Below are 25,826 nucleotides of genomic sequence, written 5' to 3'. Positions count from 1 at the left end.
TAGCATTCCGAATCAATGAATACACATTCACACCCTTTATTTAAACATTTAGTACAAGAGTGGGGGATTTTTGCAGTGATTTTGTGTAAAAATGATTATTTTACGATTGGTTTATTCAAGCAGGCTTGTTTTGATAGCTCTCTGATACGGTAACTCAAAGGTGTGAATGCTAATCATGCTAACAGTGAGAAACCTTAATGGAGATCAGATATGTCCATATAAGTTTTTTTTAATATTTGCAAGACTTTTATTTGGCTCTTAAGAGCAAATAAGCCAGCTGAGTCTACCCTTTAATAATAAATAATTTACTTTATTATTCAAATGCACAGCCTACTCTTAGCTTAACCATGTTTAACTTAGTTGTCTAAGTTAGTGGGCAAGATCTGACTGGGTTAGTGGCGATCAAGTGTGTCAGTTCTAAAAGCCCTAGTTTCAAATATTGTTTCATATAAATATGAATTAAACTGTGTCTGTCGTATACTATAGAGAGAGAAAGAAAGTAAGAGTTTATACTATATTTCATCTGTTAAAGTTTTTTTCCATATCACGTCCAGAATTAAGATTTAATCATAGCCTTCATCAACATTCAAGTGGATTTTGATACAATATAATGCCGATTTTTTATATTATGTAATAATCTGACTAAGATGCTATCATTTCTATAAAAACATCAACATTATTTGGAAAAATATTACATGTGATGAGGAATATTGAGCATTTCTTTAGGACATACAAACTTATGGACACACAAATAATAAATAATGAAAATATCATTTATATTACATGTAATATTTATTTTATAGATTTCTCCCCAGTGGATATACAGTGCTATGCATAAGTTTAGGCACCCATGCTAAAGTTGACTAAAAAGAGGAATAAAAAATAATCTTTTGGAAATAGAACTTAATGCCTTAATTAAAAAAATTGGGAAAAATCCAATCTTTAAGGACACCAATTTTCTTTGTGAATGAATAATGTATCGTAAATAAATAAATGTTCTTCCTTAAAATACAGGGTGCATAAGTTTGGGCACCCCTATGTTAAATTCCCATAGAGGCAGGCAGATTTTTATTTTTAAAGGCCAGTTACTTCATGGATCCAGGATACTATGCATCCTGATAAAGTTCCCTTGGTTTTTCGAATTAAAATAGTCCCACATCATCACATAGCCTTCACCATACCTAGAGATTGGCATGGTTTTATTTCAGTTAGCCTAATAGCTGGTTTGATTTGCATTGAGAGGTGATCTTATGGAAAGTACTCCATGCCAATCTCTAGGTATGGTGAAGGCTATGTGATGATGTGGGGCTATTTTAATTCGAAAAACCAAGGGAACTTTATCAGGATGCATAGTATCCTGGATCCATGAAGTAACTGGCCTTTAAAAATAAAAATCTGCCTGCCTCTATGGGAATTTAACATAGGGGTGCCCAAACTTATGCACCCTGTATTTTAAGGAAGAACATTTATTTATTTAAGATACATTATTCATTCACAAAGAAAATTGGTGTCCTTAAAGGTTGGATTTTTCCCAATGTTTTTAATTAAGGCATTAAGTTCAATTTCCAAAAGATGATTTTTTTATTCCTCTTTTTAGTCAACTTTAGCATGGGTGCCTAAACTTATGCATAGCACTGTATATTGGTGTACATTTCACATGGGTAATATTTTTTGTCCCCTATAGAGTAGTTTTATATAACCCTTATAAGTTAAAACTAAACAATGACAAAATAAATAAACAAATAAAACAAAGCCCAGATTGATTGACCACTAAGACTGTTTTTGTTATAAATGTACTTTAGGACACTTTTGACAAAAGCATCATTAAATGGTGAATTTGGGATCACTATCATCATTTATTGTTGTAGAATAGATATAGTAAAGTTGTGGTTTAAAAACTGAATTGTGTTTCCTGTTTCTCTCATCAGATGTTTATCATCACAGTAATGTGCTGACGTATGGGCTCAGCAGTTTGGCAATAACATGTCGTCCACTGAGGCTGCCAGGGAGTTCCAAGCTAAAGAGCGCAAATGCAGAAATCAGCTGAAGAAGCGATTGGCAAATGCTCTGTCAAGAGATCTGAACCGGTAATTATGAGCTTTAACACGACCTTGATTATTCTTTTTTAAAACTTGTCAGAGCCTGGAATATCAGTGTTGTTATATGATGCACTCTTAGCAACCAGTGTAGTCAAATAACACTAACCTGCTCTAATGTTTGCACAGCTCATACCACTCCCTTTGGTGATTTCATTTGCAAACTCTGATCATTTGCTTTATCTGTACATGTATTCTACCAATTAAAAATTTGGAATTAAAAAAGAGAGAGGACATTTTCATTGTTTTATTTTTAATTTATTTAGACAAAATAGTATTACAATTGTAATGTTGTCCATTTATTATTTATTGCAAAAAATCATAAAATTATTGTAAACTAAATTATCAGTATTGGCCAGAATTGTAATATTGGTACACCCCTATATTGTTCTTTTGAGAGATGCTGACTGTTCCATGCACCACTAGTCTTGAAAGAAGAAAACGTGTTTCCCAGCTGTTTAAAGGCAGTATCCTCTTTTTCATTCCAAACTGAAGTGCTCTGTAGACTTTTGTCACCTGTAAGCTTGTGGCATCACACTTGGTGCTATAATTACTACTGATGGAACAGCAGTTTTAGTTAGGATGGAAATGCAACTCCATTCTCCACTTCTTCTTCATCTATCTATGCTTGCATTGGAGGAGAGAGGACTGCAGTCACACCAACACCCAGCACAAAAGCCTAGGGCTACTTTGGATTCTGGGTCACCTAAATTCTTCACACTGCAGCAGAAGATGCCAAAATGATGCTGACAATGACGTTGATGTGGATGTGAAGTTGAAGGAAGAGATTTAGTACCTCAGTGACTGTGATTTATAGTTACTAAGTGGTGCTGTGTTTGAATGTGTAGTAAGTCAGGCTGTTACTACACAATGAAAGCCTGCTTCAGTAAAATATAAAGTGGGCAACTGAGATATAAAGTTTAAAATAAGATGTAATGTCCGTGACATATCATATTAATTTACTTTTTCAAGCTCCATAGAAAACTGCCAATGCCACTGGTTTGTCTGTTATTTGTTTTCTTTCTTTTTCCTCCATTTTTCTTTTTACACCTTTTTATGCTGAAATACTATAGAAGCCTGTCTATGCCTAAGTGTGCAAAAAATAATTAAAAGGTAATTGCGGCTTTAGCCTATATCTCACAATTGTGATTTCTCACAGAGTGACTTTATTATTTTTTTATTTCTTATAATTTAGACTTTATTTCATAACTTTATATCTCTTAGTGTGACTTTTTCATATTTTAAACTCAGGAAAAAAACAGGTTTCTGTTACACTGTAGAACCTTAGAATAGAAATGTGTGTTTATATAACAGTTCTTGTGAAATTGTTGTTAGGTGGTGTTAGATGAAGAATTTTAGTTTTCAACGCAGATTTTCAACCATTAGGCTACATTATTTTTGCTTAGTTTACTTGTGTATTGACACCTGATTGCAGCAAAATAGCAAGGGGTGCTGAGCAATTTGTTGGTTTTCGTTTATTTTATTGTTTTTATATTATTTTGATGAAGATCTCTTTCTCCAACAGGCTGCTGCAGGAGGAGCAGGAGACTGACGTCACTCTGTGTGTGGGTTCTGCTGTTCGGCTGAAGGCCCACAGGGCGGTGCTGCTGGCCCGAGCTCCTCACCTCCTGCAGGGAACCGAATCAACTACACCTGTCATCCACCTGCAAGGGATTGAACCTGCAGCCCTCAAGGACTTTATACAGTACATAATGGCATTTTCTGTACTATTACTATAATTAATAGCATTTAAAAATGTAAAATGAAACCATAGATCAATCCTGTACCAGTCTGTAAAAGACTTGTGCTATGCGTGTTTGGTAACATGTTATACCTTGTGCTTTCTGAAACAGAAAGGTGTACACCGAAGACAAGTGCCTGGTGAAGGAGAATAGCGCCTTAAATATACACAACGGCCACTTGCTGGTAGAGAACGGCACTGCTGCAGACGGCCATGATGTTGACTCTCAGGTCAGCTCTGACACAGGTAATGACAACTTTTCCAGATATAATTTACATACTTTTTTCTTTATTGATTTGATCCAGAAATCGTATTATTCTTTATTGATCAGTTCTGCCCACTGAAGCTGCATTAGTGCTAATGTCTGTTTGTGAATAGTAAGATCCAGCATTACATGTAGTGGCGTTGTTACTCATGCTGCTTAATTTCTGTTTGTTGGTCAGGTTCAGAGCATTTAGAGCCAACATCAGGGCTTGGGGCAGATCTTTTGACTCTGTATCAGAGGGCTGATATGTCTGACATCAGCATCCAGGTGGCAGATAGAGTCTTTTCTGCGCACAGGTAAAATCCTCTTGACCAGCTTTCAGCAGCTTTTGCATAAATTTTGTCATTTGCTTGTAAATCTAGTATTTATTTTAAAAATAAATTTTAGAATATTGGAAAATTTAAAACAAACTTATGGCATAAAACCATTGTTTTTAAAAACATTGTAACCTTATACAGTGGAAAAAAGGACACTTTTTTTTTCTTCCATTGAAGCACAGAATGCTCTTTGAAACGTTCTCGAATCATATTGGTTAACATGATCCTCAGGCTTTACACAAGTTCATGCAGCTCAAGCAGGGGTGCCTTTGGATAACCAGAGGTTCTTGGGCTACAGCGTTGCAGTATAGGCCTCCCTACCCCAAGTAAAAATGCCACTAGGCTATTAGTCAATTCCTAGACATTTTAATTTGTCTTAAAGTGTGAATAAATTCAAATTACATGACCTTCCTTCCTTGTTTTTCCATCTGAAAAGTCCTTGATAACATCAGCAAAATGCAATTTTTGGAGAATGTCGCTTTTGATAGAGATTAGCGTCTCAAATTCTGTCTGTGTGAATGTGCAATAAGATCTATCAACTGTAATCATAGTGATAGTGATTAAAGTAATCTAAAGGCTTATCACATTTGAATTGACAAAAGTCGAGGCTTAAGTTTGTGAGTCACATTAACTGACAACAGAGTGAGAGCGGAGAAACTGCTCTGGTGGAAGACTGTGACTTTATCTAAAATCTTCAGATGACACATAGATTATATCCACACCTCTGTAAATTACTCTACCCGTGTTCAACAAAGAGTGGCTCTCTCACACTGTATGTTGTTACAGAAAACTGAGCTAAATGAGCTCAAAAATGAGCTTGTTAGTCTTGAAAATGTACAGATGTGAGTTTGGTTATAGAATGCAGTTGTTACTACTGTAAATTCCTATAGTATGTTAAAATAATTATTGCAGCATGGTGCATCATGCAGCAAATAGGACCCTCCTCAGCATGGGCCCCTGAGCATCAGCCCATGGAAGTCTGTGGATTAATTTGTCCCCAAGCGCTGCTGTTGTTAAGCAAATGATGGACATAAGTACATCTGAAACGTTTTAAAAAGGAAATGCATGTGAAAATATAAACTTTTCTAATATTGTAATGCTTATATTATCATTTGTAAGGGAAACAATTGAAAGAATTCAAAATTTAGTGGTTTTCAACATTTGGCCCTTGTTACATAGAGGCTTACAGATTCCAAGTTTATCATTTCATCAGCTGTGACATTCTCTTTCACTTTCACTGCTTTTTTTGTGAGAATTAACCACTAAACTCTGACTCTACACTCAGAACCAGTGCTTCATGCAGAGATTCAACACTCACAAGACACTTGATATCAAGGATATTATTGTTAATGGAAACATTCAAAAATTTACGAGCTGTTACAAAATTGAACAAAAAAACTAGCAGCACCAAAAGAAAATGGCACACAAACAAGTTTGCCAAACACCCAAAATATGGTCTACCATTTTTTTAGACAAACAAGTCCCACTCCAAACTCAATATAATGTATCAAAAAATAAATATTCATTTTGAGATAATATTTTTTTAAATAATATTTTTTTTTATTATTATTATTATCGCGCTTTTAGTGAGCTAACAGTAGATCTAATCATAACAGTGTAGGTAAAATTAGCATGCACAATTTATCAGTAAATATATATGCAATATAGCTTGATATCTCTGATATCAGTCAATACCTGGTCCTGTGCATCCCTAATTTTCAGTCTATGGTAGATTGTCTGACTTCAATGGAGCAAGTTAATGTTGCTAAATCATAAATGCCCAGAAGGTGGCAGACTTACAGTTTACTCCTTCATGATGCAGTAAAGGTGAAGCTAATCAGAAGGAAACTGCATTTACTAACTTATTCTACTCTAGCACTGAAAACCAATATACAAAACATCACATTTTGCATACACACTAATCTGTAGTAATTAATCTCTAATGATATGCATGTGCAACACAGGTCATGTTCTGAAGATGAATTACAACACTGTCGTATCTGTGTAGTTTCCTGTCATTGATTGTCCTGTTAGCACCTTTGTTTGGTGCTGCAGAGGTTAGAGCAGTTGCCATGACCTGTTACTATAGCAACATGCTCTCCCTCATCATCAGCCGGTAGCAGCATCTCTGCGGGTTTGGGTTGAATGGATGGAGAAAGGCATCTGCAGTCCTGATCAGTATGTCAAGCTTGAGGTGACTGCTGCAGATCTGTCAGTCTCACTGCAGGATACACACACAAAAACAGCACTGCTAATCCCCGTCTCATCTCTTATTCACTTTCATCAACCCTCCCTCATCTGGCCATACATCTCCCAGGAGATGAGGATCATCTTTTATCACACACAAACAGCATGTGCCTCTTACAGACACATACACACATTCAGAATGAAATGCTATAGAATCAGCTGTCATTCATTATAAAGCAGGTACCTAAGCATCATTTTGTTTTAAATAATTAGCGGAGACCGTTTTGGGTTGGTTTGCACAGATGTGCTCATTGGAACTTCACGCATGGCTAGCTTATGAATATTAAATGGACCATGTACAAATAATTAAAACTTTTCTTTAGAATATTGAATTGCTATTTTTTAACATAAAACAACATTAAAATATTTTAGAGAGAGCAGTAAATCTTATTTCCCAGTTAAAGTGTTTAACTTTTATGCATGGATAGCTTATGAATATTAATTAGATCATGTACAGATAATTGAAAATGCCAGATAATTTATTATTATTATTCTAATTTGAAACTAAAATGACAACATTACAAATAGAAATGTCTAAAAAGCATTTCTCTGGCAAATTGAATTGCTATTTTTCTCACATAAAACAACATTAAAACATTTTAGAGGGAATAATAAATCTAATTAGCCAGTTAAACTTGTGACATATCTAATTTGACAGTGTGATCCACAGCCATTGACAGTTGCTGAATTATGTTGGTCAGTGGATAAATGCGTGTATCATCAAGTGACACTTTCAGGCTTCTAATCTAACCAGTAAATAGAACCCACAATAGCACTTCTACGAATTTGTGTCAAAAGTGGGATTTTGTTTTTAGCATATCACTGGAATGGATATCAAGCTGTGAAAAAGGAATAGAGTGGAGTGCACATCTGAGGGCTGTCTGACAAATGAACAAAATGGATAACAATTGGAGATGCTTCCTCTGAAATAGATCCATCGCTGCCACAATCCATTTCATCAAGTGAGGACAAAATTGGCCAAGGCAAAAAGATTAGACAATTTTTTGTAAGCGTTATTTTTAGCCTCCCTCAGTCACTCATCACTGTAAGAGCTGCAGTTTGTTCTGAGAGGAGACCAGGAGCAAGTGACACATTAGGAAAAAAAGAGTCTATTTTATGGCAGATGGAGAATAATAGGGCTGTTGGTTGAGAAAGAGATAAAGCAGGACTGGGAGGGAGAAGATGGGGGACATAAGAGCATCTGAAGTGTCACCATCTGTATCTAATGCTGCCTTCAGGCTAGTGCCTACTTATGGCTTCAGAAATCGTAATTATGATTCGGTGCAACAAATGAAGAGCAAAGGATGTGCATTAAATGTGTAAAATATGCATTATCTATGCATTTTATCATTCTTGTGCTGCTGTAGAAGATGGTGTTAAATGTAGTTTTATAATACAGGCCTGTTGCCTCAAACTGGTTAGATTAACTTTTTATATAAAAAGTATAGGTCCCACTTTAAATTAGGTGGCCTTAACTACTGTGTACTTGCATTAAAATTAATCATTTGGTACAATGAATTTATTGTGTACATGTTTTTACATTGTACTTATATTTTTTAAAAATACCTTTATTTAAGTACATCTGTAATTAATTTCTGTAATTAGGGCCCAAGCCAGTAAGGCGCAGGGCCCTATTGTTCTTCTAAGGATTATTATTAGGGCCCAAGCCAGTAAGGCGCAGGGCCCTATTGTTCTTCTAAGGATTATTAGGGCCCAAGCCAGTAAGGCGCAGGGCCCTATTGTTCTTCTAAGGATTATTAGGGCCCAAGCCAGTAAGGCGCAGGGCCCTATTGTTCTTCTAAGGATTATTATTTTTTTTTTTTTTTTTTTTTTTTTTTTTTATTTTTTATTTCAATCATCCGGGCACTTTTGGGGGCCTTAACGTGCCCGAAAACTCTCGAAAATTGGCACGCACATTGGAACCTGCGGCCATTAGGACGCCGCTGAGGCTGGGACCCGGGCGTGGCACAGGGGCTCTACGGCGCCCCCTGGAAAATTGTCAGAAAACTTGATGTATAGCTCACACATACTTGCACGTATTCATATGAAACTCGGTACACATATAGAACTCATTGAGCTGAACAACTTTCACGCAGCATGTCTTAGGCTCCGCCCAACAGGAAGTCGGCTATTCAGGGCTGTTTAAAAAGCGCATGCTCTGGAATTTGATATACTCCTCTGAGGATTTCCATACGATTGCCACCAAACTCGGTGAACATGATCTCAGGACATTGGGGACGCTAAATTGCGAAGATATTTTTGATATGTCGAACGGTTTGCCCGTGGCGAGGCGATGAAGTTATGGCGAAAAATGAGACCCAGGAAATGCCTAATAACGTCCACATACATTGTATGATGTAGATCAAACTTCAGTGATTTGTTCGTTGTATGATGCCGATCGGATAGATGTGACTATTATGACTGAAAGTTATAGCGCCACCAACTGGCTGCAGGAAGTGTGTCGTTTTCAAAATGCTTTGAATTCAGCATCTTATTTTTACTCGATTTGCTTCAAACTTCACCAGAATAATGTCAAAACACGGCCGATGTAAAACTGTGAAGGGAATATTGATATCTAAAATTATGTTGCCATGGCAACGTGTCAAAGTTGAAAATTCGTTTCTGGTGATTTTGAGGCAGATAACATGTTTAGAATGTCATGAAACTCAACACACATATGAGTATTAATGATAGTTAGACACTGGAAAAAGCTCATAAACGGGCGTGGAAGAGGCACTCTATAGCGCCACCTTTTGTCAAAAATGAGGGGGTTAGTTTTAGCTACAGACCCCAAACTCGGTACATAAATTGTTCTAATTAATCCGGACAACTTTCTAATTTACAGTCATTAGCTACGACCAACAGGAAGTCGGCTATATTTATTTTAATGTGGGTTTTTTTTAAAAACGGGCTGTAAACAAATTAATACTCCTCCAAGCAGAAACACGGAAATCACACCAAACATTTTTTATCATGATGCCAAAATACTGAAGATGCTAAATTGCGGACGGATTTAGGATATCTTGAACGATGATTTAATGGCAATTTATTAAAGTTACAGTAAAAAAGATCTTTTTTTTTTTTTTTTTATCTTTTAAGAGCAGCTTCCAAACACTTCATAAAAAATTACATACACAGAACAATACAGTCTGAGGATATGTGATTAATTTCATGAATTTACAATACACTATGCAGAGGAGAAAATTTGAAAACTATCAGAGAGTTAGACTTAGACTGCTTCTGAGTGAGAGATCCCTGTCAGCCTGCAGCTGAGTGAGGGGTGGGGGTGGGGGTGGGGTGTGAGTGACTGTGTGAGTGACTGTGTGGATTGAGCCAGTGGGTGAGAGAGAGAAAGAGAGAGAGAGGGTCTGTTTTTTAAAATCTTTAAAAAATGCTTATAAATCATTAAAGATTTTGATAACACTTTATAATAAGGTCTCAATTCTTAACATTAGGAAATGCATTAATTAACGTGAACTAACAATGAAAAATATATTTTTTACAGCATGTTAATTCTTCATTGATAGTATGAACTTACAATGAACTAACAATGAACAAAATATTTTTAATATTAGAAAAATAGTCATGTTCAAAAGATAAAACTTTAAAATGTAATAATATATTAACACATTTTGGAATTGATTTTGATCAACATTAAATGGTATATATTTATTAATGATGTTAACTAACAACAGTTAAATAATGTTGTTTTTTAACATTGGTTAATTCACAAATAACATTAAATATTAACAATATATTTTTTACTTTATTCATTTGTGTTAGAAAAAATTATTCATGTTAGTTAATGGAAAAATAAATCATTAAAAAATGCTTATAAATCATTAAAACCTTTGGTAACTATAATAATTTCTCATTTGTTAGCATTAGTAAATGCATTAACTAACATCAACTACCAATGAAAAATATATTTTCACAGAATTTAAAGTTTTATATGTTGTTCTGTGTGTGTGTGTTTCACAGAGTTGATGGTTTGGATTAACCCTTTAATTGCCGTATCCCTTAAAATCAAACTGCCAGAGGGTTACTGTGATGCTTGTGCTCGCTGGGCACCGTTTTATCGATGCCACCGGGGTGGCGTATGCTGACGGCTTGGGCCCGTCATCGCTGCTCGCAGCTATATTTATTTATTTTTTTTTTTTTTTTTATTTCAATCATCCGGGCACTTTTGGGGGCCTTAACGTGCCCGAAAACTCTCGAAAATTGGCACGCACATTGGAACCTGCGGCCATTAGGACGCCGCTGAGGCTGGGACCCGGGCGTGGCACAGGGGCTCTACGGCGCCCCCTGGAAAATTGTCAGAAAACTTGATGTATAGCTCACATATACTTGCACGTATTCATATGAAACTCGGTACACATATAGAACTCATTGAGCCGAACAACTTCCGCACAGCATGTCTTAGGCTCCGCCCAACAGGAAGTCGGCTATTCAGGGCTGTTTAAAAAGCGCATGCTCTGGAATTTGATATACTCCTCTGAGGATTTCCATACGATTGCCACCAAACTCGGTGAACATGATCTCAAGACATTGGGGACGCTAAATTGCGAAGATATTTTTGATATGTCGAACGGTTTGCCCGTGGCGAGGCGATGAAGTTATGGCGAAAAATGAGACCCAGGAAATGCCTAATAACGTCCACATACATTGTATGATGTAGATCAAACTTCAGTGATTTGTTCGTTGTATGATGCCGATCGGATAGATGTGACTATTATGACTGAAAGTTATAGCGCCACCAACTGGCTGCAGGAAGTGTGTCGTTTTCAAAATGCTTTGAATTCAGCATCTTCTTTTTACTCGATTTGCTTCAAACTTCACCAGAATAATGTCAAAACACGGCCGATGTAAAACTGTGAAGGGAATATTGATATCTAAAATTATGTTGCCATGGCAACGTGTCAAAGTTGAAAATTCGTTTCTGGTGATTTTGAGGCAGATAACATGTTTAGAATGTCATGAAACTCAACACACATATCAGTATTAATGATAGTTAGACACTGGAAAAAGCTCATAAACGGGCGTGGAAGAGACACTCTATAGCGCCACCTTTTGTCAAAAATGAGGGGGTTAGTTTTAGCTACAGACCCCAAACTCGGTACATAAATTGTTCTAATTAATCCGGACAACTTTCTAATTTACAGTCATTAGCTACGACCAACAGGAAGTCGGCTATATTTATTTTAATGTGGGTTTTTTTTAAAAACGGGCTGTAAACAAATTAATACTCCTCCAAGCAGAAACACGGAAATCACACCAAACATTTTTTATCATGATGCCAAAATACTGAAGATGCTAAATTGCGGACGTATTTAGGATATCTTGAACGATGATTTAATGGCAATTTATTAAAGTTACAGTAAAAAAGATAATTTTTTTTTTTTTTTTATCTTTTAAGAGAAGCTTCCAAACACTTCATAAAAAATTACATACACAGAACAATACAGTCTGAGAATATGTGATTAATTTCATGAATTTACAATACACTATGCTTAGGAGAAAATTTAAAAACTATCAGAGCTGCTTTTGAGTGAGAGCTCCCTGCCAGCCTGCCTCTGAGTGAGAGCTCCCTGTCACTGCAGCTGAGTGAGGGGTGGGGGTGGGGTGGGGTGGGGTGTGAGTGACTGTGTGAGTGACTGTGTGGATTGAGGAGCTGGGTGAGAGAGAGAAAGAGAGAGAGAGGGTCTGTTTTTTTAAAATCTTTAAAAAATGCTTATAAATCATTAAATAAGGTCTCAATTCTTAACATTAGGAAATGCATTAATTAACGTGAACTAACAATGAAAAATATATTTTTACAGCATGTTAATTCTTCCATGATAGTATGAACTAACAAAGAACAATTTTTTTAAAGCATTTATTAATCTTTTTAATGTTAGAAAAATAGTCATGTTCAAAAGATAAACTTTAAAATGTAATAATATATTAACACATTTTGGAATTAATATTGATCAACATTAAATGGTATATAATTATTAATGTTTATATATATATAATGATAGCTACAGACACCAAACTCGGTACATAAATTGTTCTTATTAATCCGGACAACTTTCTAATTTACAGTCATTAGCTACGACCAACAGGAAGTCGGCTATATTTATTTTAATGTGGGTTTTGTTTTTAAACAGGCTGTAAACAAATTCATGCTCCTCCAAACAGAAACACGTAAATCACACCAAACATTTTTTCTTATGATGCCAAAATACTGAAGATGCTAAATTGCGGACGGATTTAGGATATCTTGAACGATGATTTAATGGCAATTTATTAAAGTTACAGTAAAAAAGAGAAAACTTTTCTTTTTTTTTTTTCCTTTTAAGAGCAGCTTCCAAACACTTCATAAAAAATTACATACACAAAACAATACAGTCTGAGGATGTGATTAATTTCATGAATTTACAATACACTATGCGGAGGAGAAAATTTAAAAACTATCAGAGTTCTCCTGTCTCTGTGCTTCTAATGTTTGCGGTAGGTGACTGGGTGGGTGACTGACTGTGTGAGTTCAGTGAGTGTGGAGGGGGAGAGAGAGAGAGAGAGAGAGTGAGAGAGAGAGAGAGAGGGTCTGTTTAAACTTCTCAATAAAATCCTTAAAAAATGCTTATAAAGCATTAAAGGTTTTGATAACACTTTATAATTAAGTCTCATTTGTTAACAGTAGGGAATGCATTAATTAACATGAACTAACAATGAAATATATATTTTTTACAGCATGTTAATTCTTCATTGATAGTATGAACTTACAATGAGCTAACAATGAACAAAATATTTTTAATATTAGAAAAATAGTCATGTTCAAAAGATAAAACGTTAAAATTTAATAATATATTAACACCTTTTGGAATTGATTTTGATAAACATTAAATGGTATATATTTATTAATGATGTAAATTAACAACAGTTAAATAATGTTGTTTTTTTAACATTGGTTAATTCACAAATAACATTAAATATTAACAATATATTTTTTACTTTATTCATTTGTGTTAGTAAATTATTCATGTTAGTTAATGGAAAAATAAATCATTAAAAAATGCTTATAAATCATTAAAACCTTTGGTAACTATAATAATTTCTCATTTGTTAGCATTAGTAAATGCATCAACTACCAATGAAAAATATATTTTCACAGAATTTAAAGTTTTATATGTTGTTTTGTGTGTGTGTGTGTTTCACAGAGTTGATGGTTTGGACTAACCCTTTAATTGCCGTATCCCTTAAAACCAAACTGCCAGAGGGTTACTGTGATGCGTGTGCTCGCTGGGCACCGTTTTATCGATGCCACCGGGGTGGCGTATGCTGACGGCTTGGGCCCGTCATCGCTGCTCGCAGCTATATTTATTTTTTTTTTTTTTTTTTTTTTTTTTTTATTTCAATCATCCGGGCACTTTTGGGGGCCTTAACGTGCCCGAAAACTCTCGAAAATTGGCACGCACATTGGAACCTGCGGCCATTAGGACGCCGCTGAGGCTGGGACCCGGGCGTGGCACAGGGGCTCTACGGCGCCCCCTGGAAAATTGTCAGAAAACACGATGTATAGCTCACACATACTTGCACGTATTCATATGAAACTCGGTACACATATAGAACTCATTGAGCCGAACAACTTCCGCGCAGCATGTCTTAGGCTCCGCCCAACAGGAAGTCGGCTATTCAGGGCTGTTTAAAAAGCGCATGCTCTGGAATTTGATATACTCCTCTGAGGATTTCCATACGATTGCCACCAAACTCGGTGAACATGATCTCAAGACATTGGGGACGCTAAATTGCGAAGATATTTTTGATATGTCGAACGGTTTGCCCGTGGCGAGGCGATGAAGTTATGGCGAAAAATGAGACCCAGGAAATGCCTAATAACGTCCACATACATTGTATGATGTAGATCAAACTTCAGTGATTTGTTCGTTGTATGATGCCGATCGGATAGATGTGACTATTATGACTGAAAGTTATAGCGCCACCAACTGGCTGCAGGAAGTGTGTCGTTTTCAAAATGCTTTGAATTCAGCATCTTATTTTTACTCGATTTGCTTCAAACTTCACCAGAATAATGTCAAAACACGGCCGATGTAAAACTGTGAAGGGAATATTGATATCTAAAATTATGTTGCCATGGCAACGTGTCAAAGTTGAAAATTCATTTCTGGTGATTTTGAGGCAGATAACATGTTTAGAATGTCATGAAACTCAACACACATATGAGTATTAATGATAGTTAGACACTGGAAAAAGCTCATAAACGGGCGTGGAAGAGGCACTCTATAGCGCCACCTTTTGTCAAAAATGGGGGGGTTAGTTTTAGCTACAGACACCAAACTCGGTACATAAATTGTTCTTATTAATCCGGACAACTTTCTAATTTACAATCATTAGCTACGACCAACAGGAAGTCGGCTATATTTATTTTAATGTGGGTTTTTTTTAAAAACAGGCTGTAAACAAATTCATACTCCTCCAAACAGAAACACGGAAATCACACCAAACATTTTTTCTCATGATGCCAAAATACTGAAGATGCTAAATTGCGGACGGATTTAGGATATCTTGAACGATGATTTAATGGCAATTTATTAAAGTTACAGTAAAAAAGAGAATTCTTTTTTTTTTTTTTTTTTTTTAAGAGCAGCTTCCAAACACTTCATAAAAAATTACATACACAGAACAATACAGTCTGACGATATGTGATTAATTTCATGAATTTACAATACACTATGCAGAGGAGAAAATTTTAAAACTATCAGAGCTGCTTCTGAGTGAGAGCTCCCTGTCACTGCTTCTGAGTGAGGGGTGGGGGTGGGGTGGGGTGTGAGTGACTGTGTGAGTGACTGTGTGGATTGAGCCAGTGGGTGAGAGAGAGAAAGAGAGAGAGAGGGTCTGTTTTTTAAAATCTTAAAAAAATGCTTATAAATCATTAAAGATTTTGATAACACTTTATAATAAGGTCTCATTTCTTAACATTAGGAAATGCATTATTTAACGTGAACTAACAATGAAAAATATATTTTTACAGCATGTTAATTCTTCCATGATAGTATGAACTAACAAAGAACATTTTTTTTAAAAGCATTTATTAATCTTTTTAATGTTAGAAAAATAGTCATGTTCAAAAGATAAACTTTAAAATTTAATAATATATTAACACATTTTGGAATTAATATTGATCAACATTAAATGGTATATAATTATTAATGTTTATATATATATAATGATAGCTACAGACACCAAACTCGGTACATAAATTGTTCTTATTAATCCGGACAACTTTCTAATTTACAGTCATTAGCTACGACCAACAGGAAGTCGGCTATATTTATTTTAATGTGGTTTTTTTTTAAAAACGAGCTGTAAACAAATTCATACTCCTCCAAACAGAAACACGGAAATCACACCAAACATTTTTTCTCATGATGCCAAAATACTGAAGATGCTAAATTGCGGACGGATTTAGGATATCTTTAACAGTGTTTTAATGGCAATTTATTAAAGTTACAGAAAAAAGAGAAAACTTTTTTTTTTTTATCTTTTAAGAGCAGCTTCCAAACACTTCATAAAAAATTACATACACAGAACAATACAGTGTAAGGATATGTGCTTAATTTCATGAATTTACAATACACTATGCTTAGGAGAAAAATTTAAAACTTAGAGATATCCTGTCACTGTACTTCTAATGTGTGCGGTAGGTGACTGGGTGGGTGACTGACTGTGTGAGTTCAGTGAGTGTGGAGGGGGAGAGAGAGAGAGATAGAGAGAGAGAGAGAGAGTGAGTCTGTTTAAACTTCTCAATAAAATCCTTAAAAAATGCTTATAAAGCATTACAGGTTTTGATAACACTTTATAATGAGGTCTCATTTGTTAACAGTAGGGAATGCATTAATTAACATGAACTAACAATGAAAAATATATTTTTTACAGCATGTTAATTCTTCATTGATAGTATGAACTTACAATGAACTAACAATGAACAAAATATTTTTAATATTAGAAAAATAGTCATGCTCAAAAGATAAAACTTTAATTTTTTTTAATATTGATCACCATTAAATGGTATATAATTATTAATGATGTAAATTAACAACAGTTAAATAATGTTGTTTTTTAACATTGGTTAATTCACAAATAACATTAAATATTAACAATATATTTTTTACTTTATTTATTTGTGTTAGTAAAAATTATTCATGTTTGTTAATGGAAAAATAAATCATTAAAAAATGCTTATAAATCATTAAAAGCTTTGGTAACTAATAATTTCTCATTTGTTAACATTAGTAAATGCATTAACTAACATCAACTACCAATGAAAAATATATTTTGACAGAATTTAAAGTTTTATATGTTGTTCTGTGTGTCTGTGTTTCACAGAGTTGATGGTTTGGATTAACCCTTTAATTGCCGTATCCCTTAAAACCAAACTGCCAGAGGGTTACTGTATTGTGTGTGCTCGCTGGGCACCGTTTTTCGATGCCACCGGGGTGGCGTATGCACTGGCGGCTTGGGCCCGTCATCGCTGCTCGCAGCTATATTTTTTTTTTTTTTTTTTTTATTTCAATCATCCGGGCACTTTTGGGGGCCTTAACGTGCCCGAAAACTCTCGAAAATTGGCACGCACATTGGAACCTGCGGCCATTAGGACGCCGCTGAGGCTGGGACCCGGGCGTGGCACAGGGGCTCTACGGCGCCCCCTGGAAAATTGTCAGAAAACTTGATGTATAGCTCACACATACTTGCACGTATTCATATGAAACTCGGTACACATATAGAACTCATTGAGCTGAACAACTTCCGCGCAGCATGTCATAGGCTCCGCCCAACAGGAAGTCGGCTATTCAGGGCTGTTTAAAAAGCGCATGCTCTGGAATTTGATATACTCCTCTGAGGATTTCCATACGATTGCCACCAAACTCGGTGAACATGATCTCAAGACATTGGGGACGCTAAATTGCGAAGATATTTTTGATATGTCGAACGGTTTGCCCGTGGCGAGGCGATGAAGTTATGGCGAAAAATGAGACCCAGGAAATGCCTAATAACGTCCACATACATTGTATGATGTTGATCAAACTTCAGTGATTTGTTCGTTGTATGATGCCGATCGGATAGATGTGACTATAATGACTGAAAGTTATAGCGCCACCAACTGGCTGCAGGAAGTGTGTCGTTTTCAAAATGCTTTGAATTCAGCATCTTATTTTTACTCGATTTGCTTCAAACTTCACCAGAATAATGTCAAAACACGGCCGATGTAAAACTGTGAAGGCAATATTGATATCTAAACTTATGTTGCCATGGCAACGTGTCAAAGTTGAAAATTCGTTTCTGGTGATTTTGAGGCAGATAACATGTTTAGAATGTCATGAAACTCAACACACATATGAGTATTAATGATAGTTAGACACTGGAAAAAGCTCATAAACGGGCGTGGAAGAGGCACTCTATAGCGCCACCTTTTGTCAAAAATGGGGGGGTTAGTTTTAGCTACAGACACCAAACTTGGTACATAAATTGTTCTTATTAATCCGGACAACTTTCTAATTTACAGTCATTAGCTACGACCAACAGGAAGTCGGCTATATTTATTTTAATGTGGGTTTTTTTTTAAAACGGGCTGTAAACAAATTAATACTCCTCCAAGCAGAAACACGGAAATCACACGAAACATTTTTTATCATGATGCCAAAATACTGAAGATGCTAAATTGCGGACGGATTTAGGATATCTTGAACGATGATTTAATGGCAATTTATTAAAGTTACAGTAAAAAAGATAATTTTTATTTTTTTTTATCTTTTAAGAGCAGCTTCCAAACACTTCATAAAAAATTACATACACAGAACAATACAGTCTGAGAATATGTGATTAATTTCATGAATTTACAATACACTATGCTTAGGAGAAAATTTAAAAACTATCAGAGAGTTGATATAATGCTTCTGAGTGAGAGGTCCTGTCAGCCTGCAGCTGAGTGAGGGGTGGGGGTGGGGTGGGCTGTGAGTGACTGTGTGAGTGACTGTGTGGATTGAGGCAGTGGGTGAGAGAGAGAGAGGGTCTGTTTTTTTAAAATCTTTAAAAAATGCTTATAAATCATTAAAGATTTTGATAACACTTTATAATAAGGTCTCAATTCTTAACATTAGGAAATGCATTAATTAACGTGAACTAACAATGAAAAATATATTTTTACAGCATGTTAATTCTTCCATGATAGTATGAACTAACAAAGAACTTTTTTTTTAAAGCATTTATTAATCTTTTTAATGTTAGAAAAATAATCATGTTCAAAAGATTAACTTTAAAATGTAATAATATATAAACACATTTTGGAATTAATATTCATCAACATTAAATGGTATATAATTATTAATGATTATATATATATAATGATAGCTACAGACACCAAACTCGGTACATAAATTGTTCTTATTAATCCGGACAACTTTCTAATTTACAGTCATTAGCTACGACCAACAGGAAATCGGCTATTTTTTTTTTTATGTGTTTTTTTTTTTTTTTAAACGGGCTGTAAACAAATTCATACTCCTCCCAAGCAGAAACCAACAATTCACACCAAACATTTTTTCACATGCTTCCAAGATACTGAAGATACTACATTGCGGACGGATTTAGGATATCTTGAACGGTGATTTAATGGCAATGTATTAAAGTCACAGTAAAAAATAACACTTTTCTTTTTTTTTATCTTTTAAGAGCAGCTTCAAAACACTTCATAAAAAATTACATACACAGAACAATACAGTCTGAGGATATGTTATTAATTCCATGAATTTACAATACACTATACAGAGGAGAACATTTTCAAACTTATCAGAGTTCTCCTGTCTCTGTGCTTCTAATGTGTGCGGTAGGTGACTGGGTGGGTGACTGACTGACTGTGTGAGTTCAGTGAGTGTGGAGGGAGAGAGAGAGAGAGAGAGAGAGAGAGAGAGAGAGAGAGAGAGAGGGTCTGTTTAAACTTCTCAATAAAATCCTTAAAAAATGCTTATAAAGCATTAAAGGTTTTGATAACACTTTATAATTAAGTCTCATTTGTTAACAGTAGGGAATGCATTAATTAACATGAACTAACAATGAAAAATGTATTTTTTACAGCATGTTAATTCTTCATTGATAGTATGAACTTACAATGAACTAACAATGAACAAAATATTTTTAATATTAGAAAAATAGTCATGTTCAAAAAATAAAACTTTAAAATGTAATAATATATTAACACATTTTGGAATTGATTTTGATAAACATTAAATGGTATATATTTATTAATGATGTAAATTAACAACAGTTAAATAATGTTGTTTTTTAACATTGGTTAATTCACAAATAACATTAAATATTAACAATATATTTTTTACTTTATTAATTTGTGTTAGAAAAAATTATTCATGTTAGTTAATGGAAAAATAAATCATTAAAAAAAGCTTATAAATCATTAAAACCTTTGGTAACTATAATAATTTCTCATTTGTTAGCATTAGTAAATGCATTAACTAACATCAACTACCAATGAAAAATATATTTTCACAGAATTTAAAGTTTTATATGTTGTTCTGTGTGTGTGTGTTTCACTGAGTTGATGGTTTGGATTAACCCTTTAATTGCCGTATCCCTTAAAACCAAACTGCCAGAGGGTTACTGTGATGCTTGTGCTCGCTGGGCACCGTTTTATCGATGCCACCGGGGTGGCGTATGCTGACGGCTTGGGCCCGTCATCGCTGCTCGCAGCTATATTTAGGGCCCAAGCCAGTAAGGCGCAGGGCCCTATTGTTCTTCTAAGGATTATTATTTTTTTTTTTTTTTTTTTTTTTTTTTTTTTTTTATTTCGACTATCCGGGTACTTTTGGGGGCCTTAACGTGCCCGAAAACTCTTGAAAATTGGCACGCACGTTGGAACCTGCGGCCATTAGGACGCGGCTGAGGCTGGGACCCGGGCGGGGCACAGGGGCTCTACGGCGCCCCCTGGAAAATTGTCAGAAAGCTTGATGTATAGCTCACACATACTTGCACGTATTCATATGAAACTCGGTACACATATAGAACTCATTGAGCCGAACAACTTCCGCGCAGCATGTCTTAGGCTCCGCCCAACAGGAAGTCGGCTATTCAGGGCTGTTTAAAAAGCGCATGTTCTGGAATTTGATATACTCCTCTGAGGATTTCCATACGATTGCCACCAAACTCGGTGAACATGATCTCAAGACATTGGGGACGCTAAATTGCGAAGATATTTTTGATATGTCGAACGGTTTGCCCGTGGCGAGGCGATGAAGTTATGGCGAAAAATGAGACACAGGAAATGCCTAATAACGTCCACATACATTGTATGATGTAGATCAAACTTCATTGATTTGTTCGTTGTGTGATGCCGATCGGATAGATGTGACTATTATGACTGAAAGTTATAGCGCCACCAACTGGCTGCAGGAAGTGTGTCGTTTTCAAAATGCTTTGAATTCAGCATCTTATTTTTACTCGATTTGCTTCAAACTTCACCAGAATAATGTCAAAACACGGCCGATGTAAAACTGTGAAGGGAATATTGATATCTAAAATTATGTTACCATGGCAACGTGTCAAAGTTGAAAATTCGTTTCTGGTGATTTTGAGGCAGATAACATGTTTAGAATGTCATGAAACTCAACACACATATCAGTATTAATGATAGTTAGACACTGGAAAAAGCTCATAAACGGGCGTGGAAGAGGCACTCTATAGCGCCACCTTTTGTCAAAAATGGGGGGGTTAGTTTTAGCTACAGACACCAAACTCGGTACATAAATTGTTCTTATTAATCCGGACAACTTTCTAATTTACAGTCATTAGCTACGACCAACAGGAAGTCGGCTATATTTATTTTAATGTGGGTTTTTTTTAAAAACGGGCTGTAAACAAATTAATACTCCTCCAAGCAAAAACACGGAAATCACACCAAACATTTTTTATCATGATGCCAAAATACTGAAGATGCTAAATTGCGGACGGATTTAGGATATCTTGAACGATGATTTAATGGCAATTTATTAAAGTTACAGTAAAAAAGATAATTTTTTTTTTTTTTTTATCTTTTAAGAGCAGCTTCCAAACACTTCATAAAAAATTACATACACAGAACAATACAGTCTGAGGATATGTGATTAATTTCATGAATTTACAATACACTATGCAGAGGAGAAAATTTTAAAACTATCAGAGCTGCTTCTGAGTGAGAGCTCCCTGTCACTGCAGCTGAGTGAGGGGTGGGGGTGGGGTGGGCTGTCAGTGACTGTGTGAGTGACTGTGTGGATTGAGCCAGTGGGTGAGAGAGAGAAAGAGAGAGAGAGGGTCTGTTTTTTAAAATCTTAAAAAAATGCTTATAAATCATTAAAGATTTTGATAACACTTTATAATAAGGTCTCATTTCTTAACATTAGGAAATGCATTATTTAACATGAACTAACAATGAAAAATATATTTTTACAGCATGTTAATTCTTCCATGATAGTATGAACTAACAAAGAACATTTTTTTTAAAAGCATTTATTAATCTTTTTAATGTTAGAAAAATAGTCATGTTCAAAAGATAAACTTTAAAATTTAATAATATATTAACACATTTTGGAATTAATATTGATCAACATTAAATGGTATATATATATATAATCATTAATAATTATATATATATATATATATATATATAATGATAGCTACAGACACCAAACTCGGTACATAAATTGTTCTTATTAATCCGGACAACTTTCTAATTTACAGTCATTAGCTACGACCAACAGGAAGTCGGCTATATTTATTTTAATGTGGTTTTTTTTTAAAAACGAGCTGTAAACAAATTCATACTCCTCCAAACAGAAACACGGAAATCACACCAAACATTTTTTCTCATGATGCCAAAATACTGAAGATGCTAAATTGCGGACGGATTTAAGATATCTTTAACGGTGTTTTAATGGCAATTTATTAAAGTTACAGAAAAAAGAGAAAACTTTTTTTTTTTATCTTTTAAGAGCAGCTTCCAAACACTTCATAAAAAATTACATACACAGAACAATACAGTGTAAGGATATGTGCTTAATTTCATGAATTTACAATACACTATGCTTAGGAGAAAAATTTAAAACTTAGAGTTCTCCTGTCTCTGTGCTTCTAATGTGTGCGGTAGGTGACTGGGTGGGTGACTGACTGTGTGAGTTCAGTGAGTGTGGAGGGGGAGAGAGAGAGAGATGGATAGAGAGAGAGAGAGAGAGTGAGTCTGTTTAAACTTCTCAATAAAATCCTTAAAAAATGCTTATAAAGCATTACAGGTTTTGATAACACTTTATAATGAAGTCTCATTTGTTAACAGTAGGGAATGCATTAATTAACATGAACTAACAATGAAAAATATATTTTTTACAGCATGTTAATTCTTCATTGATAGTATGAACTTACAATGAACTAACAATGAACAAAATATTTTTAATATTAGAAAAATAGTCATGCTCAAAAGATAAAACTTTAAATTTTTTTAATATTGATCACCATTAAATGGTATATAATTATTAATGATGTAAATTAACAACCGTTAAATAATGTTGTTTTTTAACATTGGTTAATTCACAAATAACATTAAATATTAACAATATATTTTTTACTTTATTTATTTGTGTTAGTAAAAATTATTCATGTTAGTTAATGGAAAAATAAATCATTAAAAAATGCTTATAAATCATTAAAAGCTTTGGTAACTAATAATTTCTCATTTGTTAACATTAGTAAATGCATTAACTAACATCAACTACCAATGAAAAATATATTTTGACAGAATTTAAAGTTTTATATGTTGTTCTGTGTGTCTGTGTTTCACAGAGTTGATGGTTTGGATTAACCCTTTAATTGCCGTATCCCTTAAAACCAAACTGCCAGAGGGTTACTGTATTGTGTGTGCTCGCTGGGCACCGTTTTTCGATGCCACCGGGGTGGCGTATGCACTGGCGGCTTGGGCCCGTCATCGCTGCTCGCAGCTATATTTATTTTTATTTTTTTTATTTTTTATTTCGACTATCCGGGCACTTTTGGGGGCCTTAACGTGCTTGAAAACTCTTGAAAATTGGCACGCACGTTGGAACTTGCGGCCATTAGGACGCCGCTGAGGCTGGGACCCGGGCGTGGCACAGGGGCTCTACGGCGCCCCCTGGAAAATTGTCAGAAAACTTGATGTATAGCTCACACATACTTGCACGTATTCATATGAAACTCGGTACACATATAGAACTCATTGAGCTGAACAACTTTCACGCTGCATGTCTTAGGCTCCGCCCAACAGGAAGTCGGCTATTCAGGGCTGTTTAAAAAGCGCATGCTCTGGAATTTGATATACTCCTCTGAGGATTTCCATACGATTGCCACCAAACTCGGTGAACATGATCTCAAGACATTGGGGACGCTAAATTGCGAAGATATTTTTGATATGTCGAACGGTTTGCCCGTGGCGAGGCGATGAAGTTATGGTGAAAAATGAGACCCAGGAAATGCCTAATAACGTCCACATACATTGTATGATGTTGATCAAACTTCAGTGATTTGTTCGTTGTATGATGCCGATCGGATAGATTTGACTATTATGACTGAAAGTTATAGCGCCACCAACTGGCTGCAGGAAGTGTGTCATTTTCAAAATGCTTTGAATTCAGCATCTTATTTTTACTCGATTTGCTTCAAACTTCACCAGAATAATGTCAAAACACGGCCGATGTAAAACTGTGAAGGGAATATTGATATCTAAAATTATGTTGCCATGGCAACGTGTCAAAGTTGAAAATTCGTTTCTGGTGATTTTGAGGCAGATAACATGTTTAGAATGTCATGAAACTCAACACACATATGAGTATTAATGATAGTTAGACACTGGAAGAAGCTCATAAACGGGCGTGGAAGAGGCACTCTATAGCGCCACCTTTTGTCAAAAATGGGGGGGTTAGTTTTAGCCACAGACACCAAACTCGGTACATAAATTGTTCTTATTAATCCGGACAACTTTCTAATTTACAGTCATTAGCTACGACCAACAGGAAGTCGGCTATATTTTTTTTAATGTGGTTTTTTTTTTTAAACGAGCTGTAAACAAATTCATACTCCTCCAAGCAGAAACCAAAAATTGACACCAAACATTTTTTCTAATGATGCCAATATACTGAAGATGCTAAATTGCAGACGGATTTAGGATATCTTGAACGGCGTTTTAATGGCAATTTATTAAAGTTACAGTAAAAAAGAGAAGACAATTTTTTTTTTATCTTTTAAGAGCAGCTTCCAAACACTTCATAAAAAATTACATACACAGAACAAGACCGTCTGAGGATATGTGATTTATTTCATGAATTTACAATACACTATGCGGAGCAGAAAATTAAAAAACTATCAGAGAGCTGTTACACTGTTTCTGTGTGAGAGCTCCCTGTCACTGCTTCTGAGTGAGGGGTGGGGGTGGGGTGGGGTGTGAGTGACTGTGTGAGTGACTGTGTGAATTGAGGCAGTGGGTGAGAGAGAGAAAGAGAGAGAGAGTGTCTGTTTTTTTAAATCTTTAAAAAATGCTTATAAATCATTAAAGATTTTGATAACACTTTATAATAAGGTCTCATTTCTTAACATTAGGAAATGCATTACCTAACGTGAACTAACAATGAAAAATATATTTTTACAGCATGTTAATTCTTCAATGATAGCATGAACTAACAAAGAACAATTTTTTTTTTTTTAAGCATTTATTAATCTTTTTAATGTTAGAAAAATAGTCATGTTCAAAAGATACAACTTTACATTTTAATAATGTATTAATACATTTTGGACTTAATATTAATTAACATTAATAAATGGTATATCATTATTGTTGATGTTAACTAACAACAGTTAAATAATATAGTTTTTTAACATTGGTTAATTCACAAATAACATTAAGGATGAACAATACATTTTTACTTCATTTATTTGTATTAGTAAAAATTATTAATGTTAGTTCATGGAAAAATAAATCGTTAAAAAATGCTTATAAATCATTAAAGATTTTGATAACACTTTATAATAAGGTCTCATTTCTTAACATTAGTAAATGCATTAACTAACGTGAACTACCAATGAAAAATATATTTTCACAG

At 34.9% G+C, this 25,826-nt stretch overlaps 1 protein-coding gene across 1 annotated transcript in view; it reads left to right on the top strand.

Moving 5' to 3' along the window:
- Nucleotides 1-25,826, top strand: part of LOC306845378 (BTB/POZ domain-containing protein 8-like) — a 50,606-nt gene that overhangs the window by 341 nt on the left and 24,439 nt on the right. The window contains exons 2-5 of the mRNA XM_079378147.1: nucleotides 1,929-2,087; nucleotides 3,622-3,801; nucleotides 3,950-4,083; nucleotides 4,281-4,398. Coding sequence (XP_079234273.1) covers nucleotides 1,984-2,087; nucleotides 3,622-3,801; nucleotides 3,950-4,083; nucleotides 4,281-4,398 — 536 coding nt within the window. The 5' untranslated portion in view covers nucleotides 1,929-1,983. The remainder of the gene's footprint in view (nucleotides 1-1,928; nucleotides 2,088-3,621; nucleotides 3,802-3,949; nucleotides 4,084-4,280; nucleotides 4,399-25,826) is intronic.

The sequence above is a fragment of the Barbus barbus genome, assembly GCF_936440315.1.
Source record: "Barbus barbus genome assembly, chromosome: 25".
Classification (NCBI taxonomy): domain Eukaryota; kingdom Metazoa; phylum Chordata; class Actinopteri; order Cypriniformes; family Cyprinidae; genus Barbus; species Barbus barbus.
Note: the sequence above shows the minus strand (reverse complement) of the source record. Positions and strands in the feature narration are given on the sequence as shown.